Genomic DNA, 25,708 nt, shown 5'->3' on the forward strand with positions numbered 1-25,708 from the left:
CTAGATCTTCTCAGTTCCATGGTTTATGACCACCAGATAAAATGAAAAACATGGGAAGACTAGTACAAAATAAGGAGTATACATGAGATAATATTTTAGTTTTTTGTGGAAAGTGAGCTGGTAATTAAATTGGATGTTCAGCAGCAGGGCTTTAAGTTTTATTTTGAGCTTAGGCTGCTGCATCCCTCCTCCTTTCTGGCTGAGCGTTTTAGCTTAAAATACAAGAACCTTCTAAAGTAGGTAAACTTTTTGATGTAAGGTTTGTGGATGTTTATAAACAAAGGTTGATGTTTTGATATTTTTGAAAGTTAGCTTTTTTACCTAACAAATATTTATAATATATTATAAAGACACACTTATGTTTTTTCTTCAGAAAACAGCATTTCATAGAAGCCAGACGCTTGGCTATAGGAATGGCTATGCAGTTGTTCGACGTCCAACAGTTGGGATCGGCGGGCACCGGCTCCAGGTCAGCCAGCTGTCTCAGGCTGAGCTGGACAAGCTGGCCAGCAAGGCACCAGTCCTCATGTACAGCCAGCCCAAGAAGGCCCCGCGCGCAGAATTCATTCCTGCCTATGTGGCTTTCGACAAAAAGGTATCATCTGGGATGGAAGGGTACCCCTTGAATTCACATCTCTGAGAGCCAACTGTTTGCAGAAAAGTCAACAGTAAACCACAGCCTTTCCAGGTACTCTGAGGAGAAAATTGTTCAAATGCCTCAACCCTTAGTCACAGACAGCTGAACTCAGGATTGAAAGACCCTTTGTTTACTCAGGAAGCTGATTACAGAAAATAATTCCCTGTAGACGTCACTGAAATATTTTCTAAATACAGTTTTAAAAAGTTGGATGAGTTCTGAATTCTCGAGTTCATATTGCTATGTTTACCTGTTCTGTATTTTCTGCTTTTAAAAAGTCCTGTATTCTGTAGTAATGACAAATCCTTAATCTGTGTAATGCAGAGTGTCATCGTGACAATGACTTCGTCTGTTGTCAGTTTTCTCCAGGCTGTCTCCATAAGTTTTGTTTTTCAGGGAAAATTTCAGATTTGGCATAATATAACCAAAGGGTAGTATAATTTTTTTGTTTGTATCTTATTTACCCTTATGCTTTTGTAATGTGAGTTGCTTTATTTCTGTCTGTTAACATTTCCACATCATCCTTGATTTTCCTTGTCACTGAGCTTCCTCTTTTCACTAAGGTGAGCTTGTCCTAACCCTAGCCATGCAGCAGACTTACTGATGGGACTTTTAAGAAACTTAGATGTTGCTCCAACCCTCACTGATTCTAATTTCTAGATGATTTTTATGTATAACTGGCTATGAGAACTACTGACTAGTTTTTATAAGTTAGCTTTCTTCATTTACTCCTAGCCTATCTTATTTCTCTCTTACTTTTCATTTTATTATTTTTGTTAAATGTCTATACCATTTTCATCCAGCTGGCCAATCTTTATTAATAGTACCTGTTGAAGCTAGAGGCTGGAAGGTACAAAATAATCTAGTGGTGAAAATATGCCATTTACATTAATAATCACAATTTAAAATTTTTTAAATGTATCAGCCGTAATCTATATCATCTCCCTTTCCCCATCTCAACTAACTCATTTGATACAAACACGTTGACATGTCCACTTATAGGCTAACCTAAACATCCATATCAATGATATGATTGGGTATTTCTTTACCTTTTTCTTGTTTCTCTTGTTTATTTACAGCTGTGATAGGCACTGCAAAACCAGTAGAAAAGGGAAGGGGGTGAGAATACAAGAGATGAGTGGGATAGGCATTTAACAGTTTATCAAGATTCAAATGGTTAGGTTCAATTTTTACTGAAAACAATCGCAAATAACTATCATAAACTAGAAAGTGATAAAGTATTAATGAGGGACTTCCCTGATGGTCCAGTGGTTAAGACTTCGCCTTCCAATGCACAGGGTGCAGTTTCGACCCCCTGCTCGGGGAGCAAAGATCCCACATGCCTCATGACCAAAAAACCAAAACATAAAACAGAAGCACTATTGTGACGAATTCAGTAAAGACTTAAGAAAAAAAGTATTAATGAAATTCAAAGAGGGAGAATTGTGCCAGAATAGGAAATAAGCTTCTTATTTTTTTGTTTTTCTATGTAATTTTATGCTAATTGTCATTACTTAATTTATACTTTTAAAATATTATTTGTAATTCATTTCTTTAAAGATAGTGCTCATGAAAAGAATATTTACATTTTTGTTTTCCTATTCGTTTTACTTGGATCATCACCATTTCTCTATAAATGATTCTTACCATAGATAATGAGGTAGAGTAGTTAAATGCATGGTTTTGAAACTAAGATTTTTTTGTGATAAGAAAACTATGGGTTTTCTGAATTAAATTTTTTGGTAATACCCAGAAGTCCACTTAATAGCCAACATATTTGTCCATGTTTTGGACATTCTTTGTACTGTTCCTCATCCTTAGAATATAACTATTTCTTTTTTTTTTTTTTTTTTTTCAGTATGCGGGCCTCTCACTGTTGTGGCCTCTCCCGTTGCGGAGCACAGGCTCCGGACGCGCAGGCCTAGCGGCCATGGCTCACGGGCTTAGTTGCTCCGCGGCATGTGGGATCTTCCCGGACCAGGGCACGAACCCGTGTCTCCTGCATCGGCAGGCGGATTCTCAACCACTGAGCCACCAGGGAAGCCCAGAATATAACTATTTCTTACGTAGACTATAAAGACCAGGATATCTCCAAGGAGTGCCGGCATCTTTTCTCTTTGCTCCCGTACTGTTCTTGTCATCATCACCCACTGTATCCATTTCCAGGCTAACTTCCCACTCTGTGTTCCTGGTGTTCTTCTTTCATCTTCTTCATCTTTAACTTCCATCCTACTGCCATTTCAAACACTCAGGTGACTGTTTCTCTACCTAGGGTCATACCATCCTGTCTTAAGAAACCTTCTTTCAGGGGCTTCCCTGGTGGCGCAGTGGTTGAGAGTCCTCCTGCCGATTAGGGAACGCGGGTTCGTGCCCCGGTCTGGGAAGATCCTGCATGCTGCAGAGCGGCTGGGCCCGTGAGCCATGGCCGCTGAGCCTGCGCGTCCGGAGCACAGGCTCCGCAACGGGAGAGGCCATAGCAGTGAGAGGCCCGCGTACCGCCAAATAAAAAAAAGAAACCTTCTTTCTACTTGTAACCCTTTAAGCAACTTTTTTCTTCACTTAGAAGCTGACTTCTTCACCCTCAAGCCCAAAACGACTTTTTCTTATTAGCCAGTGTTGTTTTTCTTCTCAGATCTGGAGAGGTTTTCTTTGCCAGCATTCTCTTTTACCTGTTTACAACATCTGCCATTGCTGACCCCCCTTCCTCTTTGAAACTGCTTTTCTTTTACTACCAGGACTCTTTACTCTCCTGTTTTTCTTCGCTCTCTCTCTCTCTGTCTCTCTCTCTGTGTCTCTCTGTCTCTGTCTCTCTGTCTCTCTCTCTCAATGCTCCTGCTCTGGCCTGCCTTCCTCCTCTCACTTATTAACGGTAAGTGTTTTCAAGGTTCTGTTCTCATTCCTTATTCTATATTGTTGAGAGATTTCACCCACTTTTGTGTTTTCAGCTGTCATCTCAAGGTAGACAACTATCAATGTTTATTTCCAATTCTGACCTTATTGAAACTCCAGACCTGCCGCGGGATCTCTTCACCTGATGAGCTGTTGGCACCTCAGTGTCCGTGTGTCTGTAGCTCAGCTCATCACCTTTTCCCGCAGATGTGCCCTTTCTGTGTTCCCCTAGGCAATCCAAGCTTGAAGAGCTTGAAACCTGAGCCGCGTTTGGCTCTTTCTTGCTTCACTCCCCACATTCAGTGATTTGCCGAATCGAGTATCTCTCACTTCCCTTTCCTCTTCCGCTGTCTTAGTTCAGACAAGCAGCGTGTTAACAGCTAACATGTCGTTAACTGTTGTATTAGTCTCATTCTTGTTTTTTATGCTCATTACAGGTCTACTGCTTGGTTTATTCCCCAAAGCACAGCTCTGATGATATCACTTCTCAGGGAGAACGTTACCACTACCCAGCTGCTCTATCCCCCAGTAGAAAGTCATCCTTTTTTTTTTTTTTTTTTTTGCTGTGTTGGGTCTTTGTTTCTGTGCGAGGGCTTTCTCTAATTGTGACAAGCGGGGGCCACTCTTCATCGCGGTGCACGGGCCTCTCACTATCACGGCCTCTCTTGTTGGGGAGCACAGGCTCCAGACGCGCAGGCTCAGTAGTTGTGGCTCACGGGCCTAGTTGCTCTGCGGCATGTGGGATCCTCCCAGACCAGGGCTCCAACCCGTGTCCCTTGCATTAGCAGGCAGGTTGTCAACCACTGCGCCACCAGGGAAGCCCTGAAAGTCATCCTGTTTTAAAAATTTTTTAATTTTATTTTTTTAATTGAAGTATAGTTGATTTACAATGTTGTGTTTCAGGTGTACAGCAAAGTGGTTCAGTTATACATATATATATTCTTTTTCAGATTCTTTTCCCTTATTATTATAAGGTGATTATACAAAATATTGAGTATAGGTCCCTGAGTTACACAGTGGGTCCTTGCTGGTTATTTATTTCATATATAGCAGTGTGTATCTGTTAATCCCAAACTCCTAATTTATCTACCCCCTCCTGAAAGTCATCCTTGACTCTTCTTTTCCCTCAAAACCCACATCCAGTCTTATCATCAAGCTCTGTCATTTCTGTCTCTAAAATATATAACTAATCCATTTACATATTTCCAACTCCACTATTACCATTAATTTATTTTCCACAGAACAGCCAGGCCTGTCTTTTAAAAACATCAGAACATGTCATGTACTGACCAAAATACTTCTCCATGGCTTTCTCATCATATATACAACTGTACAGATTCCTTGCAGTCACCACGAGACCTGGCCCTCCCTGCTGTTTCTGCAGCCTTTTCCTGGGCCTCTCTTTTCCTCACCCACTGTGTTTCAGTCACACTAGATTTATTTTCCTTACTTTCTTGAGATTGTAATACACCACCCCAGGACTTTTGCATGTGCTGTTCCCCCTACCTGGAATAGCTTTCCCTCTGCTCTTAAGCAGCTGACTCCATCTCATCCCTCAGTGTGACCTACTATGAAGCTTTTTCTGGCCACTGTGCTAAGGTGGTCCCTCCGTATTTTTCTCTATCATTTTTTTCCTTGTTTCCTTCACAGTAGTGTATTACAGTTTGTATTGCTGATTTGTTTAGTGTTTATCTGTCCTACTTGAGTGTAGACTTCATTAGCGCAAGGACTCATCTGGTCTGTTCTGTGATTGGTACTCAATAAATATTAGTTGAAAAAAATGAATCATTATTTAACAAATAAAATTAACATATTTGTCACTGCTGAAAATTGGCAAGCTGAGCATGCAACACACAGATGTAATAGAGTAAAATAAAAAATAATAAAAAAGTGTAGCTAGGCTTTTTATAATTGTATGTGATATGAAAATATTCAGCATCTTCCCCATCAATTTGACATCATTGCGAATAGTTCCAAGTTTTTTGGGGCATTCTCAGCACTGCCTGGGAGTTAGGAGACTTGGGTTCTAATTCTGGGTGTTGTGTTGGCACCTTGAAGAGTCTCAATATTTAATGTCCTCATCTATATAATTAGTTAGAATACATGTAGGAATCTATCCAGCTGTAAGATTCCATGAAAAATAAATTTTAAAATTTATTTTTAAATAAATTTAGTATCTAAATATTACTTTTTCCTTCCTTTTTACATAATATATTTCCTTCTTACTCTACCTGGGAAAGCTAATGTTATCTTAACTACTTGCTAAACAGTTTTCCTAGATTAACTCTTTTCCAGTCATTTCTTTCTGGGTGGAGCCCAGAACTCTTAATTCTTAATAAGTAGGTAAGTGCCTTTTTGATTAACAGTCAAATAAATAAGTACATGCATGGTTAGAGTATTTTTTCCCGAGTCTTCTCATGTTGGTCTGGCTCTCTGTAATATGACTTATGTGGTGAAAACGTGTAGTTTAGCCATATGCATATATCATATGCCAGAGGAAACCCAAGTACTTTATTGCACAAACTGATTCATATTAAAAAATCAGAGATAAATGTACAGACAGAAAAAAAACTTATAGGGTCTTTTTTTAATGGGTAAAGTTTTTACCACTTACAGTTTATGTCAGATAACAAACTCCCAAATAACCGAGAACTTAAGAATTTAGTGCCCTAGTTAACTGAATAGTCAGTTTCTTTAATAAATACCAAATATACCATATATACATAATCAGTTACTTCTTTTCCCTGCACAATCTGAATGTACTAAAATGAATATAAAGCGAACACTTAACTGTGCATTATTTAATTTTGCATTATTTAATTTTTCTTTGCTTCAAAAGGAATGTTTTGGATTTTACAAAATGATCATGTGGTCACAATTCACTACTGTAAATGTACAAAGATAGGAGATTAGGATTCATTTGTACTGATCACATGGCATAATTCTATAAGGTTTGTTTTTAAATAACTCATCATTAACATTTTAAAAAACAGAATGCAGAAAATTCTGATTATTTGAGCCTTTAAAATGTGTGTGTATCTTTTCCCTGCCTCCCATTCTGAGGCCGGGTTCCTGTTGCCAAAGGTATTTTCATCCCCTCTATCTTAGAAAGCAGATGGCACAGGAAACTGGGGGTGCCCCAGGCTTCAATCTTTGGTCTTCTTCTTTGTCTATGCTCACTCCTTTGGTCCAGACTCGTGCCTTGAAATGTCCTTTACACAAGCGGTCCCCAACCATTTTGGCACCTGAGACCGGTTTCGTGGAAGACAGTTTTTCCACGGACCCCGCGGGGAGGGGTGGGTAAAGGTTTGGGGATGATTCAAGCGCATTACATTTATTGTGCACTTTATTTCTCTTATTATTACATTGTAATATGTAATGAAATAATTCTGCTGACAGGAGGCAGAGGTCAGGTGGTAATGCGATCGATGGGGAACAGCTGTAAATACGGATAAAGTTTCGCTTGCCCGCCAGCCACTCATGTCCTGCTGTGCGGCCCAGGGGTTGGGGACCCCTGCTTTCCACAGTGAATTGTGTCCTGAATTCTAGATGTAACTGCCTATCTGACATCTCCTCTTGAGTGTTCAATGGACATCTGAAACTAAACGTGTTCAAAACCAAACCCCTAATTTTGTTTCCCAGCCCCCCAAACCTGCTCCACTGCATTCTGCTCCGTATCAGATTGATAGCAGTTCCATTTTCTCGGTTGCTCAGGTCAGAATGTTGAGTCATCCTGAGTCTCCTCTAAGACTGACTTCTTTCCCAGAACCCAACCCTGCATCTCAGGTTGCCTCCTGCCACAGTCACTGTGCGTGCTGAATTCAGGAAGTCTAAAATCCAGCTTACTGTCTTCGCTACAGAGTTATCTTCTCAGGTAAATCTGCGTAAGCCTGTGGCTCAGGTACAGACCGTTTTGTACGTGAATTACTGATCACGTCCTCTTTCAGTTCTTTGCAACTGTTGTAAAATGTTACTTTAAAAGGATCTTTGTCTTTTGCTTTTACAATATGATTTTTCTCCTTTAAACATTCCATTACATTCATCCATCTCATCTTTTTATTACGAGTTTTAAAGTCTTGACTCCATTATATTCACATTTCTCCTATGCAACTGCCCATTCTCTTTTGCTTTTTATCTTGTTCTCCCACAGCAGACATTATACGTTATCTCATCTTCCCATCCATTGAACCATAATTGTCTTCACTAAAGAGTCTCCTTGGTTTGTTCCTCTTACTCTAGTAGAGGTTTGGGTTATCACTCTTGCCTCCCTGAAGCATCATTCTAATACGTTCTTGCCCTGAAAAGAAATATTAAAAATAGAATTATACAAATTTTAAAATCCCAACACATGTCAATATAAGCTTTTTTTTTTTTTTTTTTTTTTTGGCCACGCTGTGCCGCGCCGCTTGTGGAATCTTAGTGCCCAGACCAGGGCTCGAACCGTCGTCCTTGTCAGTGAAAGCGCAAAGTCCTAACCACTGGACCACCAGGGAATTCCCAACATAAGCTTTTTATATTATTTTTAAATGTTTTTTCAAATGTACAGTAGATGTGTCATTTTGACTTTACACTGATGCTGATGCTTCCAGAGGACCTAGGATTTGCTTCATCTAGGATAGATGTTTCTGAGCACAATGAGGGTATTGACACACCACCCAAGAGTCTGTGGTGGCTTGTTGATGTGAGAGTCATTCATATAAAGTCTCTAAGAATGAATATGTCATGAATGTGCATTTACAAGGGACTGCACTCCTAAAGAAATGGACTGGAGACTTCATTTTCATTTTGAAACCAAAAGTCATACTCTCTTATTCTTTCCAGAAATTCTAAGAGGGATTTTTGACATTGAAGTAAAGCTAGTAGAGTTAAGGTCTTTAAGCCATCTTGTCAAGGAACGTGTTAATAAACAGTCTACACGTAGTTTGAGTGTTTAGAGCAGAGGTCAGCAAGCTTTTTCCATGAAGAGCCAAATAATAAATATTTTGGGCTTTGCAGCTGTCTTTGTCTGCTCGAGCTGCCATAATAAAATACACACAGGTGACTTAAACAATAGAAATTAATTTTCTCACAGTTCTGGAGGCTTCAAGTCCAAGATCAGGACTCCTGCTGATTTGGTTTCTGGTGAAGGCTCTCTTCCTGGCTTCCAGAGAGATGCCTTCTTGCTGTGTCCTCACGTTGCCATTCCTCAGTGCCTGTGGGCTAAGAGAGGGGAGAGCTCTCTTCCTCTTCTTACAAAGCCACCAGTTCTGTCGGATTAGGGCCCCACCCTTAAGGCTCATTTAATCCGAATTACCTCCTAAAGACCCTGTTTCCAAATACAGTCACGTTGGGGGTTAGGGTTCCAACATATGAGTATTGTGGGGGTGGGAGACAGTTCAGTCCATAGCAGCAGCCCAGCTACTCAGCTCTGCCCTTGTAATGGGAAAGCAACCATTAGCAATTATGTGTTAATCATTTTGTATAATTTCCATGTGTTTTGAAATTTTATTCTTCTTTTGATTTTTCAACCATTTGAATACGAAAACATTCTTAGCTTGCAGGTTATACAGAAACAGGTGGCAGGGGTAGGTTTGTCCCATGATTGTAGTTTGGCAACCCTTGACTTAGAAGATGGGAGTGATGAGTATTCAAATCTCCCTGAGTGGTTCTCGGTGCAGGAAGGTACTTGGTATTTTTGGATGAGACACTAATACACCATTTTTCCCTCCCTTTTGTATTACAGGTGCTGAAATTTGATGCCTATTTCCAAGAATATGTTCCTCTGTCAACTGAGGAACAATACAGGATCCGCCAAGTGAACATTTACTACTATCTGGAAGATGACAGCATGTCTGTCATAGAGCCTGTTGTGGAAAACTCCGGGATCCCTCAAGGCAAGTTAATCAAACGACAGCGCCTAGCCAAGAATGACCAGGGAGACCATTACCATTGGAAAGACCTAAACCGAGGAATAAACATCACAATTTATGGCAGAACTTTCCGCATTGTTGACTGTGACAAGTTCACACAGGTATAGTATATGTTTTTGGAAGCTGTGGTGCTTAGGCATTGTTCTAATCTACGGAAGGATACATGTCACTTGTTAGGGTAAGAGGAGGGCACTGATCATCTGTCCTGAGTGGATTATCGTGTAGGTTAATTTGGCATTTGTCTATGTCCTATGTGCCATCACTATGTAGTGACATCATTTTTTTCAGAATGATATTGCTACATATCCATTCAAATAAAGTTAAATTCCCTTCACAGCTGAATCATTTGATAAGAAATCAGTTCACATGCCAGTTCAGATAGAGAATAAGGGAGCTAGTTCCCTTGATGGGGTAGAAATATGGAAGAGGCATTGGGCAATTTAGCTGAAGTTTGGGTTTACAAAAATAGCACTACCACTATTAGCAGATATGAGCCTAAAATTTTTTGTACAATTTGTATTTTTTCTGTAACTCATACTTGCTTTGTTCTAGGGAAACTTGCTATCTAAAGAATTCCTGGAATAAAAGCATTTTTAAAGTAAAACACTTTTTTATAAGGGAAACACTTTTTTATGAGAAAAATCCTCCATTTCTCTATTTCATAAATATGTATTTTTTTGATAACTTATACTTAATTGTACAGAGAGAGAGAGAAAGAAGCGAGAGCGCTTTCTTTAGCACAAAGTGTAAGCATTAGGAAATCAATTCCAAATTTGTTTCACTTAAAAAAAATTTTAGTAGCAAAGATATAGTTCCTGACTTTTTTATGCCTTTAATCCCTTGTGACCTAATGCCAAGTGTGATTAATTTTTTGCCATGCACTGAGCTCCTGTGAGTTCACTCATTTATTTTTTTCATTTAGTAATTTATTTAGCAAATGCTTACTGAGTGCCTGCTGTGTGCCAGGCACTGTTCTAGGTGCCAGGTATAAGTATTTGCCCTTAGGGAGGTTATTACATTCTGGTTGGAGGAGACAAATAATAAGCAAACAAATGTATAATATGTCAGATGCTGCTAAGAGCTATGGAAGAAACTAAAGAGAGTAAAGGAGATGGGAATTGGAGGGGGCACGATATGTAAAGGCTGGGCAGGGAAGGCGTCACTGATGAGGTGATGCAGGGACAGGACCTCAGGGCAGTGAGGGAAGGAGCAATGGCATCCTTGGCTTGTCGCCCCAGAGCTGCCGAGAAAACCGTATAGAAGGTGGAGGTGCCAGACCATCTTTGAGATGTTGTCCCCTTCAAATGTGTTTTGATCTCTCATTTTTTAGGTGTTTGAAGTTCTTTTTATCATAGGCAGTTCCAGAATTGTGCCGACAATGAAAAATTATGAAATGTATAAATTTAAGGTATTACAGTTGTTTTTACAATTGTGTCTTTACAGACAGTTTGAACATTGCAAGTTGATCACTGAGCCATTGAGCTAAGCCAGTTACAGTCAGTTCTCATTATTGATGGTAGTTATGTTCAGTGCAGTTGCCACAAACACTGAATTAGCAAATACTGAACCATTGCTCCTAAGAGAAATACAGAGTTAGGTTCCTACAAGCCTCTGGTCAAAATGTTAGCTTGTTCTGTGTGTTCTTTCTGTTTACAGATGCCATATTTAAAATATATTGTTGATTCATTAACATTGAGGTCATGGCCAAAGCACTGTAAGTCATGCCTGAATGAAGCTTAGCTGACACTTGTATTTTTTCCTTAAGATACATCACAGCTGCCTTTTTTTCTGTGGTAAAATATACATAACCTGAAATTTAGCACTTTTTTTTTTTTTTTTTTTTTTTTTATTGCGGTATGCGGGCCTCTCACTGTTGTGGCCTCTCCCGTTGCGGAGCACAGGCTCCGGACGCGCAGGCCTAGTGGCCATGGCTCACAGGCTTAGTTGCTCCGCGGCATGTGGGATCTTCCCGGACCAGGGCACGAACCCGTGTCTCCTGCATTGGCAGGTGGATTCTCAACCACTGCGCCACCAGGGAAGCCCTGAAATTTAGCACTTTAACCATTTTTAGATGTACAGTTTAGTGGCACTGAGTACATATCACAGTCTTCTTGTACTGAGAACAGAAAACAGCACTGCTCTTTGGGGGCTACTTCAGACAGCAAAATCACCAACAGAAAGCACATAAGTGAGAAAAAGTGGCTCCAAATAGACCATGAAAAGGACACTTTTTCACCAGGAAAGCTGAAAACAAGAAGGCAGAGAACTTCACGTTGTTCAGCCTCAGCTGGCAACTCAGAATTTTCACTGCTCCGTGCACAGCTGCAAAGGACCACAAAAGTGCCATGAGGTTGATTACAAATAAGTAGACAAATTTGTAAATACAGAAATGTGTGAATACTGGGGATCAGCTGTATTTTAATTACTAGTGATAGGCAAGAGCTGAGTATTTCAGGCACTGATGATTAGATTGAATTATGTTTTCAATAATTGATCTGTTAGGTTACAAGTTGGCTTCTATAACAGTTTGGGATTTGTTCACATCTTACCTAATTTGATGGTTTTCACTACAGCTGTACCTATGAGTGGATAAGGAAGAGACTGGCTTTAGAGTGTGATTTGGACAAGGAACCACCTCCATTCACACATATCATCATCACCATCCCTTCTCACCCCCTCCTCATGGCTCCACATAAATGGTCCTATAGACAGAATGAACGGAACACATTAAAAAATAGAGCTCCAGAACTCAGAGAGCTAGAATTTATTATCTTCACTAAAGTATTACTGCTGATGTCACAGATGTGAATCCTACTCCACAGATACAGGTGCACAAGAAATGTTATTTTGTTTTTAAAAGTAACTTAAGACCTAATTGAGCCCCAGTCCAACTGGCCTGGTGTTTCTGTTCACCCTCAGCTTTGCCAAAGATTCTAAGCCCTAAGAATAGCAAGTAAGCAGCAGCACTCCCAGACCCAAAGGGGTCATCTGTGCAGGATCCCTAGGTTGCCAGTGACCAGGGGCACCTCCCTGAAGCTTGGTGCTGAGTAAGAGACTGGACTCTGAACACCTGTGCTGACTGGCTGCACCTGTGCTCTGAGCGTCCCTACAGAGACCTGGGGAGTCTTGCTCTTCTAAGGCCCACCAACCTGTGTCTGTTTTCCAGTCTGGGGGAATCTCCCCCTTTCTGTCTTCTTGCCCTCAAAGACATTCCCTTCTCTCCCCTCCTCCTGGGACACTTTAGAATAATCACTTCAAAGAGTTCAAGCTTTTTCTTTTCTTTTTTCTTTTTTTTTTTTTTGCGGTACACGGGCCTCTCACTGTTGTGGCCTCTCCCGTCGCCGAGCACAGGCTCCGGACGCGCAGGCTCAGCGGCCGTGGCTCACGGGCCCAGCCGCTCTGCAGCATGTGGAATATTCCCAGACCAGGGCACGCACCTGTGTCCCCTGCATCGGCAGGCGGACTCTCAACCACTGTGCCACCAGGGAAGCCCATAGGCTTTTTCTAAGAGACAGGAAGAACAGTCAACTTCAGGAAGCTTCTACACATTCCTGCCAAAATCCCTAAAGTAAGGTTAACAAAGGGCCTGGTTATCAGTTGTAAGCAACAAAAAGAAGTAAAACACCCATTAAATTTCTCAATCAATAATCCTGCTACACTAGTAGACCATCTCGAGAGGTGAGAATTTTATTGTCATCTGCAGTTCAGTAGTTTTAATAGATGTTGAGATCATAATATTTTAATATTGAAAGGATATTGGAGGGACTTCCGTGGTGGTACAGTGGTTAGGAATCTGCCTGCCAACGCAGGGGACACAGGTTCGAGCCCTGGTCCAGGAAGATCCCACATGCCACAGAGCATCTAAGCCTCAGTAGCCCCAGCTACTGAGCCTGCGCTCTAGAGCCCGTGAGCCACAACTACTGAGCCCTCCTGCCTCTGCCGCAACTACTGAAACCCACTCACCTAGAGCCTGTGCTCCACAACAAGAGAAGCCACTGCAGTGAGAAGCCCGTGCACCACAATGAAGAGTAACCCCTGCTCATCACAACTAGAGAAAGCCCACATGCATCAATGAAGACCCAACACAGCCAAAAAATAATAATAATAAATAATTTTTTTAAAAAGAAAGGATATTGGAGACTGCCTAATAAAACTTTAAATACTAAGATTATAAGCTAGTTACCAGAGCTGATACTAGAACCCATGTATTTTGGCCCTGAGTTCTATATATTTTCTATTGAATTGTCCAAAAGCAAACCACACAATTCCCAAAAGAAACCCAGATTTCAGATTAATTTCTGGTTCCAGAATGTAAACAGATCCCAGGAAATTGTTCTTTTCTGATCAACAAAAAAGATAGTTTATTGTGCTTTGAAGAAGAGTTGTCAAGTTGTATTAAAATACATAGTGACTTAAAATATTTACTCATAATTAGCAAAATAAAATTCAATGATCATATCAAGTTCAGATGCTTTCTTTAACTTTTTTAGTGAGATATGAGCACTTGATTCGTCTTTCCTATTTGGCTGAAATATTTTTTGGTCTAAAATAACCAGTGGGTATGCTTTCTTTTCTTTTTTTTTTTGCCGGAAATACTTAATCATATATTTGTTTTAAATGAGATGGAAAGCTGGGGATTTGATTTCAGCTTAACTTTACCATTGTACAGTTTGCCCCCATACCTGGTATGAATGACATGTTGTTCAAACCATGGCTAGGTTCCCAGTGTATGTATGTAAGCAGTCCTAGTACTTCCTCTGTTCCTGGGCACCTACGTAAATCTAATTGATCTGAATTCATATTTGAAGCCAGTTACCTTACCATCATGTCTTCCATTTATACTTAAGGTAATTATCATTATCTGCATTATAGAACTGGGTCAATCAAAGGCTTGATACTGCTAAGACATGTTCAAGCTGCAAACTAATGGTTAAGGTGGGCAGTAGCTTAGAAATTCTTATTATACTTATTTTTACAGCATCACTTAATATTTACTTTGAGAAGCTTCAAGAAAGATAATCATTATTAGTTTTGAATTATGTAGGTATTTTTGGAAAGTCAAGGAATTGAACTAAATCCACCAGAGAAGATGGCTCTCGATCCTTACACTGAACTCCGGAAACAGCCTCTTCGTAAGTATGTGACCCCAACAGACTTCGATCAACTCAAGCAGTTTCTCACCTTTGACAAACAAGTAAGTGACCCGGTAGGTTTACTTGTTTCCAAATGCAGCACTGCTTATTAGCAAGTTATTTTGGTAGATGTGTATTTTGAAACATTACATCTGTAATTTAACTGGTCAGATACAGTGCTATCTTTCTGGGGTTAGAGGTACAGGAATGCCTAAGTTTCATATCAGAGGTTCAAAGATGATTGTGGAGTTGTCTTGTGAGCTCCACGAAACTTTTTAAGTCTTAAAGCAATTGCTGAGCAATATCTGTTCCCTGCTTTTTACTTCTAACCACTTACTTCTTTTCTCAAATATGAATTAATGTCAAAGAATCCTTTAGGAAACCTTAAATGAATTATTGGGATATTTCAAAGCTATTGCATATATGTAGGTTTTAAGTGTTAAACTAGTAATTTCACAGCATTCCCATTGCAGATGCTTCCTTGTTCAATTTTATATTGATGTGTGAGTACAGAATGTTCTGGGTATTTTCCAGCTCCGTTCCAACCTCCCTATCTTCCCCTTGTGGGCTGGTGTATTTGAGTCTTCTCCTTTACTGTACTAAAGGGAAAGAGAAAACAGATCACCCTCAGTGTTTCTTTGCTGCTTTTTTCTCTCAGACATGTAATTCCTTTTAGTTCAGAAAATTTTACCTAGCACTAGCAAGGTCTTTTAAGGACATTCTTTATATCAGTCGTATGTCGGTCATTATTCTGTATTTAAAGATTGTGTTGTTGATACTGTTACTAGAAGGAACAGTTGAAAGAACTAAAAAAAGGCTGATTAATAAATGAAAATTCTTTCCATACTAATTATATGCAAACCATTCACATGTACCTTTATTAATATGCATAAAGCACTGAACAAAGGGCCCACTGCTCTTTTAATTCAGCTTCTCTTTCATTGACTAATATTTTGGATCAAAATGAATCATTCTTTCTCAGCACAAGCTTATAAAACTATTATTTAATACTTTCCAGCTGTTGACATCTGGTATATGATTTCAGATGTTTTTGTATCTTTGGTGAATACTTTGTTTTTAACCATCTGAGATTATGTCATAGTCTTTCTGGTTAATCTCTTCATCATTGTCTGATACAGAAATGCCAAAGAAGCTAAGTTAAACTCGCCACCTGTAGAATTTTTCCTTACGTCACTGCTTTGGGTTCCTTAAAGGTTCTTCGATTCTATGCAATCTGGGATGATACAGACAGCATGTTTGGTGAATGTCGGACCTACATCATTCATTACTATCTTATGGATGATACAGTGGAAATTCGAGAGGTCCACGAACGGAATGATGGCCGAGATCCCTTCCCACTCCTCATGAGCCGCCGGCGCGTGCCCAAGGTTTTGGTGGAGAGTGCAAGTATGTGTGATTCAGTTTATCCTCTGTTAATTGGGACCTTTCCTGGATCTCAAAGGAGTTATTAATCAGTGTGGTCATTCCCTTTACACCTGGGAGGTGCTTGCTGTGTTCTCTTAGGTACTCAAAAAGCGGCTTTCCCATAACTTCCCTCCTTCACTGGCCCCTCGATCCAAGCTTGTATCTGAAATGGTCTGGCAGAGATGACTGATATCAAGATCAAGGGAATAAAACCAAAACAGCGGTGGAAGATTTATTTAAAGTGCGGAAGAGCAAGGCTCCTGAGCTGAAGCAATTTCATGTCAGATTTTTAATGCATTTCTAAACCAAGCTTGTTTTCATTCAGAGGTACAGCTTACCATTTCCTTATGTGCTTTTCAGACTCTGCTTCTCACCTCAACCACTTCCTAATCAGGAAGTTTCTATGTGGGATAACTTCAGATGGGAAAAGGCATGTCTGTGGTTCATAAAGATGGATCCCCATTGTGTCAACCCCTGGTCTTTCTTTGCTGATATAAAATAACCTTATCAATTGGAGTGTGAGAATGCAAACAAAATGCAGCTGAGACAGGCTGTCACTGCTTCTCTGGAATAAGTAGACTTGCTTTAGTTATTGACTTAATAGTTTAAGAATTTTCTCTTACAAAAGTGTCATCTTGGTCACATATAATGACCAACGTTTGGATGGCTGACAGAACTCTGTAATAAATACTTTTTTTTTTTAACTCTATTTTTTGGAACTAAGAGATAAGAAATTCCAGGTATTGAGCAAGAGATTTGTCTTAGAGGTTATAAACAAATTGGCAGTCTGAAAGCTAAATCCAACCTACCCACGTGTATTGCTTGGTCTGCACAGTGTTTTTTAAAAATGCGGAGTTATTTGGGGGCGAGGAGGTGGAGATTTCCGTCACTGGGAGAGTGGATAATCAGAATGTGGTGAAGGTATATCTTGATAAATATGTAATAGAAGCAAAATGTACAAGAAAGCAAATGCATGCATCTTAAATGCATAGTGCTGTGTAGAAAAAAAGTAAAAGGAGATGTATAACGCAATACCATTTACATGAAGTAAAATGTACACAAAACAGTGTAAATATGCATATAATCAGAAAGCTGCTCGTTAGCATGGTTGCATGTGAGGCAGAGGAGAATGAGATTGGGGAAAAGGATAAAAGGGAGTAAAAATTGTCATCATTTTTAAATTCAGAGACTTAACATTAAACACCTCTTTTTTTGAGAAATGAGAGTAATTGCTGACGCAGTTTACATTCTCAAATAGCGATAACTGGGTCCATGCCCTAGTTCAGCTTAGCCTGGCTGCTGCCTGCCGTGTTTCTTCTACTTAGCTCCCACAGAACCCTCTTAGAGTTCTGTGACACTGGGACTAATACACTACTTTGGGCCTTCCAGAATGCTTAAATGAGCCTGCAGTGCCTGCCATCTGGAGCTAACAAGCATCAGAGTTATGATTAAGGAGAAGAATGGGGATTTATTCAGGGTGGCATGAAAAATGTGTCACTAAATCTCTTGAACTGTCAGGTTCCATGTTTGTGTCTGCCTTATCAATGTGCCTTATCATTGTGGCCTCTGTTTGACTTTTCAGTATGTAATCATCCTCATCTATAACTTCCCAGATTTTAACAATTTTCATCAGGGGTAGATGGAAAGGCAGCCTGGTGACCTATGTAGGGTCCTTTGAAAAGGTAGGACACATATCTTTTTGTGCAAGTTATTGTTAGTCTTGCAGACAGAAAAGGCTAAGCTTCCATCAGCTAAATAGTTCCTTTAACTGGAACCATGGTGGTGTTAAAGTGTCTGACTGACTCCTAGAGGCATTAATCCAATGGATAATTTTTATTGAATTCAGTTAAACAAGAGTTAAATATCTGCTATGGGAACTATGTCATGTGCTAAGTGCTGTGCTGTGGAGGATAAGATGAAAATGTAACCTCCAGACCTAGAATCCCTGTCCTTCAGTCACTTCTAGCAGCTGGGGAGACAAGTCATATAAATACTCAAAGCTCTTAAACAGTAACACAGGTGCTCCAGATTATCTGATTGCTAACTAGTTATGTCATGTAGACAAAGCTCAGAAGAAGAGGTGTGAGCTACAAAGACTAAAGACTTTGCAGGAGAGCTGGGAGTGGACCTAAACAATGGACCCTTACTAGGAAAAATATAATGTATAGAAAGAAAATGATTCCAGAAGAAAGATCTGAGATATAAGAAGTGATAAATAAAGAAAATGGTAAAATGTAGGTAAATCTAAATAAACATTGACTATACACATTAAAGGAACAATGTTAAATTTGAGGGGCTTAAAAAATATCAAGGTAAAATTAAAGTATGTTACAATAATGATATTGGAGCAGTGATAGGATTAAAAAACAAGGTTTGAAAAATGTTTAAATATTTTTATGGGTTATTTTTATTGAAATAGAATTAACTTACAATACTATATTAGTTTCAGGTGTACAACAGTGATCTGATACTTTTATACATTACAAAATGATCACCAGGATAATTCTAGTTATCATCTGTCACCACACAAAGTTATTACAGTATTATTATTGTTATTTTCAGTGTTCCCCTGACGACTCTAATGCATAGCCAGGCTTTTTTAAAAAAAATATTTATTTATTTATTTGGTTGCGACCGATCTTAGTTGCGGCACGTGTGCTCCTTAGTGGTGGCTGGCGGGCTTCTTATTTGTGGCTCACAGGCTCCTTAGTTGCTGCTCGCAGGCTCCTTACTTGCCACTCACTGGCTGCTTAGTTGCGGCACGTGGGCTCTTTAGTTGCAGCTTGCCAGCTCCTTGGTTGTGGTGTGCATGTGGGATCTAGTTCCCTGACCAGGGATCAAACCCAGGCCCCCTGCAGTGGGAGCATGGCATCTTAACCACTGCACCACCAGGGAAGTCCCTACAGTATTATTGACTATATTCCCTATGCTGTACATTACACCCCCATGACTTATGTATTTTACAACTAAAGTTTGTACCTCTTACTTTTGCTCATCAGTTACACTCATCGTCTTACCCCACTCCCCTCTGAGAACCACCAGTTAGTTCTCTGTATTTATGAGTCTGTTTCTGTTTCGTTATGTTTATTCTCTTGTTTTACTTTTTTAGATTCCACATACAAGTGAAATGCAGTATTTGTCTTTCTCTGTCTGACTTATTTCACTTAGCATAATACCCTTTAGGTCCATGTTGTCAAAAATGGCAAGGTTTCATTCTTTTTTATCGTTGAGTAACATTGTGTGTATACAGCACTTTCTCATTATCCATTCATCTATCCATGGACATTTAGATTGCTTCCATATCTTGGCTATTGTAAATAATGCTGTAGTGAACAGAGGTGCATAAATCTTTTTGAATTAGTGGTTTTTTTTTTTTTTTTTACCAGAAAAATACCCAGAAGTGGAATTGGTGGATCACATGATAGTTCTGTTTTTCATTTTTTGAGGAACTCCATACTATTTTCCGTAGTAGCTACACTAATTTTACATTCCCACCAACACTGCACAAGGGTTCCCTTTCCTCCACATCCTCGACAACATTTGTTATTTGTTGTCATCTTGATAATAGCCATTCTGAGAGGTATGATGTGATATCTCATTGTGGGTTTGATTTGTATTTCTCTGGTGATTAGTGTTGTTGAGCATCTTTTCATGTGCCTGTTGGCCATCTGTATGTCTTCTTTGGAAAAATGTCTATTCAAGTCCTCAGCCCATTTTTTTAATCAGGTGGTTTTTTTGTTTGATGTCAAGTTGTATGAGTTCTTTCTATATTTTGGATATTAAACCCCTTATCAGATGTATTATTTGCAAATAGCTTCTCCCATTCAGTAGGCTGCCTTTTTGTTTGGTTCCTAGTTTCCTTCACCGTGCAAAAGCTTTTTAGTTTGTTGTAGTCCCATTGGTTTATTTTTGCTTTTGCTTCCCTTGCCTGAGGAGACATATCCAAAAAAAAATGTTGCTAAGACTGATGTCAAAGAATTGTACTGCTTATGTATTCTAATAGGAGTTTTATGGTTTCATTTCTTACATTTAAATTTTAATTCTATTTTGAGTTAATTTTTGTATATGGTGTGAGTAAGTAGTCCAGTTTGATTCTTTTAACGTGTGGCTGTCCAGTTTTCTCCACACCACTTATTGAAGAGTCTGTCTTTTCCCCATTGTGTATGCTTGCCTGATTTGTCATAGAGTAATTGACCATATATGTGTGGGTTTATTTCTGGGCTCTTCTGTTCCATTGATCTATGTGATCTATGTGCCAGTACCATACTGTTTTGATTATTTTAGGATTATAGTATAGTTTGAAATTAGTGAGCGTGGTACCTCCAGTTTTGTTTTTCTCAAGATTGTTTTGGTTATTCAGAGGCTTATGTTTCCATACAAATTTTAGAGTTATTTGTTCTACTTCTGTGGAAAATGCTATTGGTATTTTGATAGGGACTGCATTGAATTTGTAGACTACCTTAGGTAATATGTTTATTTTAACAATATTAATTCTTCCAATCCATGAGCACAGTGTATTTTTCCATTTGTTTGTGTTGTCTTCAGTTTCTCTCATCAGAGTGTTAATAGTTTTCTGAGTAAAAGTATTTTACCTCCTTGGTTAGATTTATTTCTAGGTATTTTATTCTTTTTGATGCAGTTGTAAATGGATTTGTTTTCTCTTTCTGTTAGTTCTTTGTTAGAGTATAGAATTGCAACAGATTTCTGTATATTTTGTATCTTATGGCTTTACTGAATTCATTTATTAGTTCTAAGTTTTATTGTGGCACCTTTAGGATTTTATATATATACTATCATATCATCTGCAAACAGTAGCAGTTTTACATTTTCCTTTCCAACTTGGATTCCTTTTATTTATTTTTCTTGTCTGATCACTATGGCTAGGACTTCCAATACTATGGTGAATAAAATTGGAGTGAGTGGTCTTCCTTCTCTTGTTTCTAGTCTTTGACAAAATGCTTTCAGCTTTTTACTGTTGAGTGTGAAGTTAGCTGTGGGCTTGTCATGTATGGCCTTTATTAAGTTGAGGAAAGTTCCCTCTCTGCCCACTTTGTTGAGAGCTTTTATCATACATGGATGCTGAATTTCACCAGAAGCTTTTTTTGCACCTATTGAGATGATCATATGATTTTTATTCTTCAATTTGTTAATCACATTGATTGATTTGTGGGTTTTGAACCATCCTTGCACCCCTGGGATAAATCCCACTTGATCATATTGTATTATGCTTTTAACATAGTGTTGTATCCTGTTTGCTAATATTTTTTGAGGGTTTTTGAATCTATGTTCATCAGTGATATTGGCCTACAATTTTCTTTTTTTGTGGTGCCTTTGTCTGGTTTTGGTATCAAGGTGATGCTGGCCTCATAGAACGAGTTCAGAAGCATTTCTCCTCCTTCAATTTTTTGGAATACTTTAGAAGGTTAGGTGTTAACTCTTCTTTAAATGTTTAATAGAATTCACCTCTGAAGCCCTCTGGTCCTAGACTTTTGTTTCTTGGGGTTATTTGATTACTGATTGAATTTCATTACTAATAATCAGTCTATTCATATTTTATATATCCTCCTGATTCAGTCTTAGGAGATTGTGTGTTTTTAGGAGTTTATCCATTTCTTCTAGGTCGTCCATTTTGCTGACATGTAATTGTTCGTACTAATCTCTTATGATTCTTTATATTCCTGTGGTGTTGGTTGTAACTTCTCTTTCATTTTTGATTTTATTTATTTGGATCCTCTCTCATTTTTTTACTTGATGAATCTGGCTAAAGGTTTATAATTTTGTTTATCTTTTCAAAGAAACACCTCTTAATTTCATTGATCTTTTCTGTTGTTTTTTTAAGTCTCTATTTCATTTATTTCCTCTTTGATCTTTATTTCTTTCTTTCTACTCACTTTGGATTCTGTTTATTCTTCTTTTTCTACTTCCTTTAGGTGTAAGGTTAGATTGAGATTTTTTATTTCCTGAGTTAGGCTTATATTGCTATACACTTTCCTCTTAAAACTGCTTTTGCTGTGTCCCATAGCATTTTGTATCATTGTGTTTCCTTTTTCATTTGTCTCCAGGTATTTTTTATTTCCTCTTTGATTTCTGCAGTGACCGATTGGTTATTTAGTACTATATTGTTTAGCCTCCACACATTTGGGTTTCTTACAGTGTTTTTTCTTTTTTTAATTGAAGTATAGTTGATTTACAATGTTGTGTTAATTTCTATACAGCAAAGTGGTTCAGTTATATGTATATATACATATATATACACACACACACACACACACACACGCGTTTTATATTCTTTTCCATTATGGTTTATCACAGGATGTTAAATGTTGTTCCCTGTGCTATACAGTAGAAACTTGTTGTTTATCGTTCTATATATCATAGTTTACATCTGCTAACCCCAAACTCCGAATCCATCCCTCCCCTACCCCACCCCTGGCAACCAAAGGTCTGTTCTCTGTCTGTGAGTCTGTTTCTGTTTTGTAGATAGGTTCATTTGTGTCATATTTTAGATTCCACATGTAAGTGATATCGTATGATATTTGTCTTTTTCCTTCTGACTTCACTAGTAAGATAATCTCAAGGTCTACAGTTCTTTTTTTTCCTTGTAGTTGATTTCTAGTCTCATGGTGTTGTGGTTGGAGAAGATACTTCGTATGATTTCAGTCTTCTTAAATTTACTGAGACTTGTTTTGTGGCCTAGCATGTGATCTGTCCTGGAGAATGTTCCATGTGCACTTGAAAAGAATGTATTCTGCTGCTTTGGGATGGAATGTTCTATATATTTCTATTAAGTTCATCTGGTCTAATGTCATTTAAGGCCAGTGTTTCATTTTTTGATTTTCTGTCTGGATGATCTGTCCATTGATGTAACTGGAGTGTTTAAGTCCCCTTCTATTATTGTGTTACCATCAGTTTCTCCTTTTGTTTGTTAATATTTGCCTTATGTACTTAGGTGCTTCTGTATTGGCTGTATATATATTTACAATTATATCTTTTTGGATTGATCCTTTTATCATTATGTAATGCTCTTTTTTGTCTGTTTTTACAGCCTTTGTTTTAAAGTCTACTTGGTGTCATATAAATATTGGTACCCCAGCTTTCTTTTCATTTGCTTGGAATACCCTTTCTCATCCTCTCACTTTCAGTGTGTCTGTCTTAAGTCTGAAGTGAGTCTCTTGTAGGCAGCATGTAGATGGATCTTGTTTTTTTATTCATTCAGCCCCTCCATGTCTTTTGATTGGAGCATTTAGTTCACTTACATTTAAAGTAATAATTATTGGGGAATTCTCTGGCAGTCCAGTGGCTGGGACTCTGTGTTTTCACTGTCAAGGGCCTGGGTTTGTTCCCTGGTCGGGGAACTGGAATCCTACAAGCCACATGGCGTGGCCAAAAAAAAAAAAGAAAACAATGCCACAGAGTCACGAGCTGTGTCCTCCACTGCCCATCACTTCCTGGGGTAACTCAGAGAGCTCTAGTAGGGTTGGGCACTAGACACTGGGAGAAGGAACCCTTGGTCTATAGGGCGTTTAAGATGCATGATTGAGAAGCAGCCAACCCTTTTCTTTTGGCAAATCAAGGGCTGGAGTGTTAGGTTTTCTGAATGCTGTAGCAGAACCTTAGCCTCCTTTCTTATTTTCTTAGCAATTATCAGTTAGGATAGTACCAACCCCTCTCTTATGCCCCCTGTCATCAGAGTTCTGGGGCCAAGCTTTGTGGTTCCAGCTACAAAGTGTGGCACCTTACTAGAACTGACTGATGATCTTATGGTTTCCATGGAGGCCAAGCTGCAGGGAATCAGTCTTAAATAATCAACACCTAGTTTTCATAAGAGAGTGTGGCAAATTAGATTTATTCCAAAAATGGAAGGTTGATTCTACGTTTGAAAATCTGTTGATTCCCCAGGTGAACGGATTACCGAAACCATTGTGCTGACTGTCCCTGCCTCTTGGCCCAGGACTAGATCAGACTGCCTTCATAGCAGTGACCACAATTGAAATGAAACCATGTTTTGTGTGTTTAGAGTCTGTGGCCCCGAATAGAATGTTTTCTCCATCAAGGCAGGAAGTTTATCCATACTGTTAATTGTTACAATCTCTGTATTCAGCAGTGCACCTGGTACATGGTATATGTGGTCACTAATAATTTGTTCGATGAACGGATAAATGGGTGGGTGGTTGAAGTAATGACTTGGACCCCCCACCTTAGATCCAATACTCTGTCTTTATAGAAGGACATTTATTCTTTTCTCTTGTAATGATTCCATCTAAGTGTTAATTCTACTAAGATTGGTGACCTCTAGGGATAGTTCAAGCCGAATATGGGAGAGAGACTTTACAGAAACAATCTGGGTTATTATTTATGTGTCCTGTTCGCAGATGGAAGTACTCAGCCCTGTGTTCTGCCGGGAGTGTGGAGGAGTCCCTGACCCTCGGTCAGAGCTGAAGCCTGCACTCCCTCTGGTTCTCAGGAATGCCTGGCTGCTGTGTGTCAGTCTTTCTTCCCATCCTCATTCCTTTTTCTTTCCTCTCCCTGCTGTCTTTTGTTAGAGAACTTCCCTCGGTGTGTGCTGGAAATCTCAGACAAGGAGGTGTTGGAATGGTATACTGCCAAAGACTTCATTGTTGGGAAGCCACTCACTATACTTGGGAGAACTTTCTTCATTTATGATTGTGATCCATTTACTCGGCAGTATTACAAAGAAAACTTTGGAATCTCCGATTTACCACGCATTGATGTGAGCAAGAAGGAACCACCTCCTGTGAAACAGGTAACAGGACACTTGTTCTGAGGTTAGAGAGAGAGTTCATCATCTGATGCATTAATAGAAGTTTAAGGAAAAGGATAAAAAAGGCTCTTATTTGAATACCCAATTTAAAAAATGGACAAAGCATGTGAAATAGAGCAGTTCACAAAAGAAGAACTACAAATGGCTAATGAACATATGGAAAGACCCTTAACTGATAATCAAACAAAGAGAAATGAAAATAATGAGGTTTAGGATCTATTTGATTTAAAAAGACTAACAATATCCAGTGTTTGCCCTGGTGTGATGGAGTAGGCATTTCGTGTACTGTTAATAGGCGAACCAATGAGAAAAACTTTTCTGAAGGACGGTTTGCCTCATTTTAACTTTTTCAAAATAAAATATCACGTATCTCTTGACCCAAAAAATCTGGTTTGGGGATTATAACTAGATATGTGTGAGGATGTGTAGTGTAACATTACTTATAATAAAGTGTAAGGACATTGGCAGAATAAATTATAGTATATCCATCCATATAATTAGAGGACTATAAGGCTTGTTAAAAAAAAAAGAGGGAGTCTATGCATATTAACATGAGAAAACATCCATAACATTTTTAAGGGATTGTGAATACATGACATGGCACTATTTTTGTAGATTACTGTATACAACATCTGTTTATATTACTGAGGAAAAGACCGGGGGGAATGTTTCCCGGGACTGTTAACAGTGGTTAGTTCACCGTGGGAAGGGGAGAGAGGGAGGGAAGTGGGAGATGACCAGGGAGCTTTCTTTCTGTACTGTGTTGTTTTAATTTCGCTTTTTTTTTTTTTTTGCCATGCCACTTGGCTTATGGGATCTTAGTTCCCTGACCAGGGCTTGAACCCATGTCCCCTGCAGTGGAAGTATGGAGTCCTAACCACTGGACCACCAGGGAGTTCCCTTAATTTCAGTTTTTATACCAAGCCTTGTGTTA

General features: G+C 39.0%; 1 protein-coding gene across 7 annotated transcripts in view; it reads left to right on the top strand.

The window, feature by feature from the left end:
• Positions 1-25,708, top strand: part of EFHC1 (EF-hand domain containing 1) — a 73,620-nt gene that overhangs the window by 17,714 nt on the left and 30,198 nt on the right. For 4 of the 7 annotated variants that reach the window (XM_059075327.2, XM_067006381.1, XM_067006375.1 and 1 more), the window contains 5 exons: positions 374-595; positions 9,249-9,536; positions 14,480-14,629; positions 15,782-15,974; positions 24,536-24,756. In XM_059075327.2, coding sequence (XP_058931310.1) covers positions 374-595; positions 9,249-9,536; positions 14,480-14,629; positions 15,782-15,974; positions 24,536-24,756 — 1,074 coding nt within the window. Of the gene's footprint in view, positions 1-373; positions 596-7,312; positions 7,401-9,248; positions 9,537-14,479; positions 14,630-15,781; positions 15,975-24,535; positions 24,757-25,708 lie in introns of all 7 variants that reach the window. The other 3 variants (XM_067006377.1, XM_067006379.1, XM_067006376.1) reach the window with 2 other exon arrangements.

Source organism: Kogia breviceps, chromosome 10 (assembly GCF_026419965.1).
Source record: "Kogia breviceps isolate mKogBre1 chromosome 10, mKogBre1 haplotype 1, whole genome shotgun sequence".
NCBI lineage: Eukaryota > Metazoa > Chordata > Mammalia > Artiodactyla > Physeteridae > Kogia > Kogia breviceps.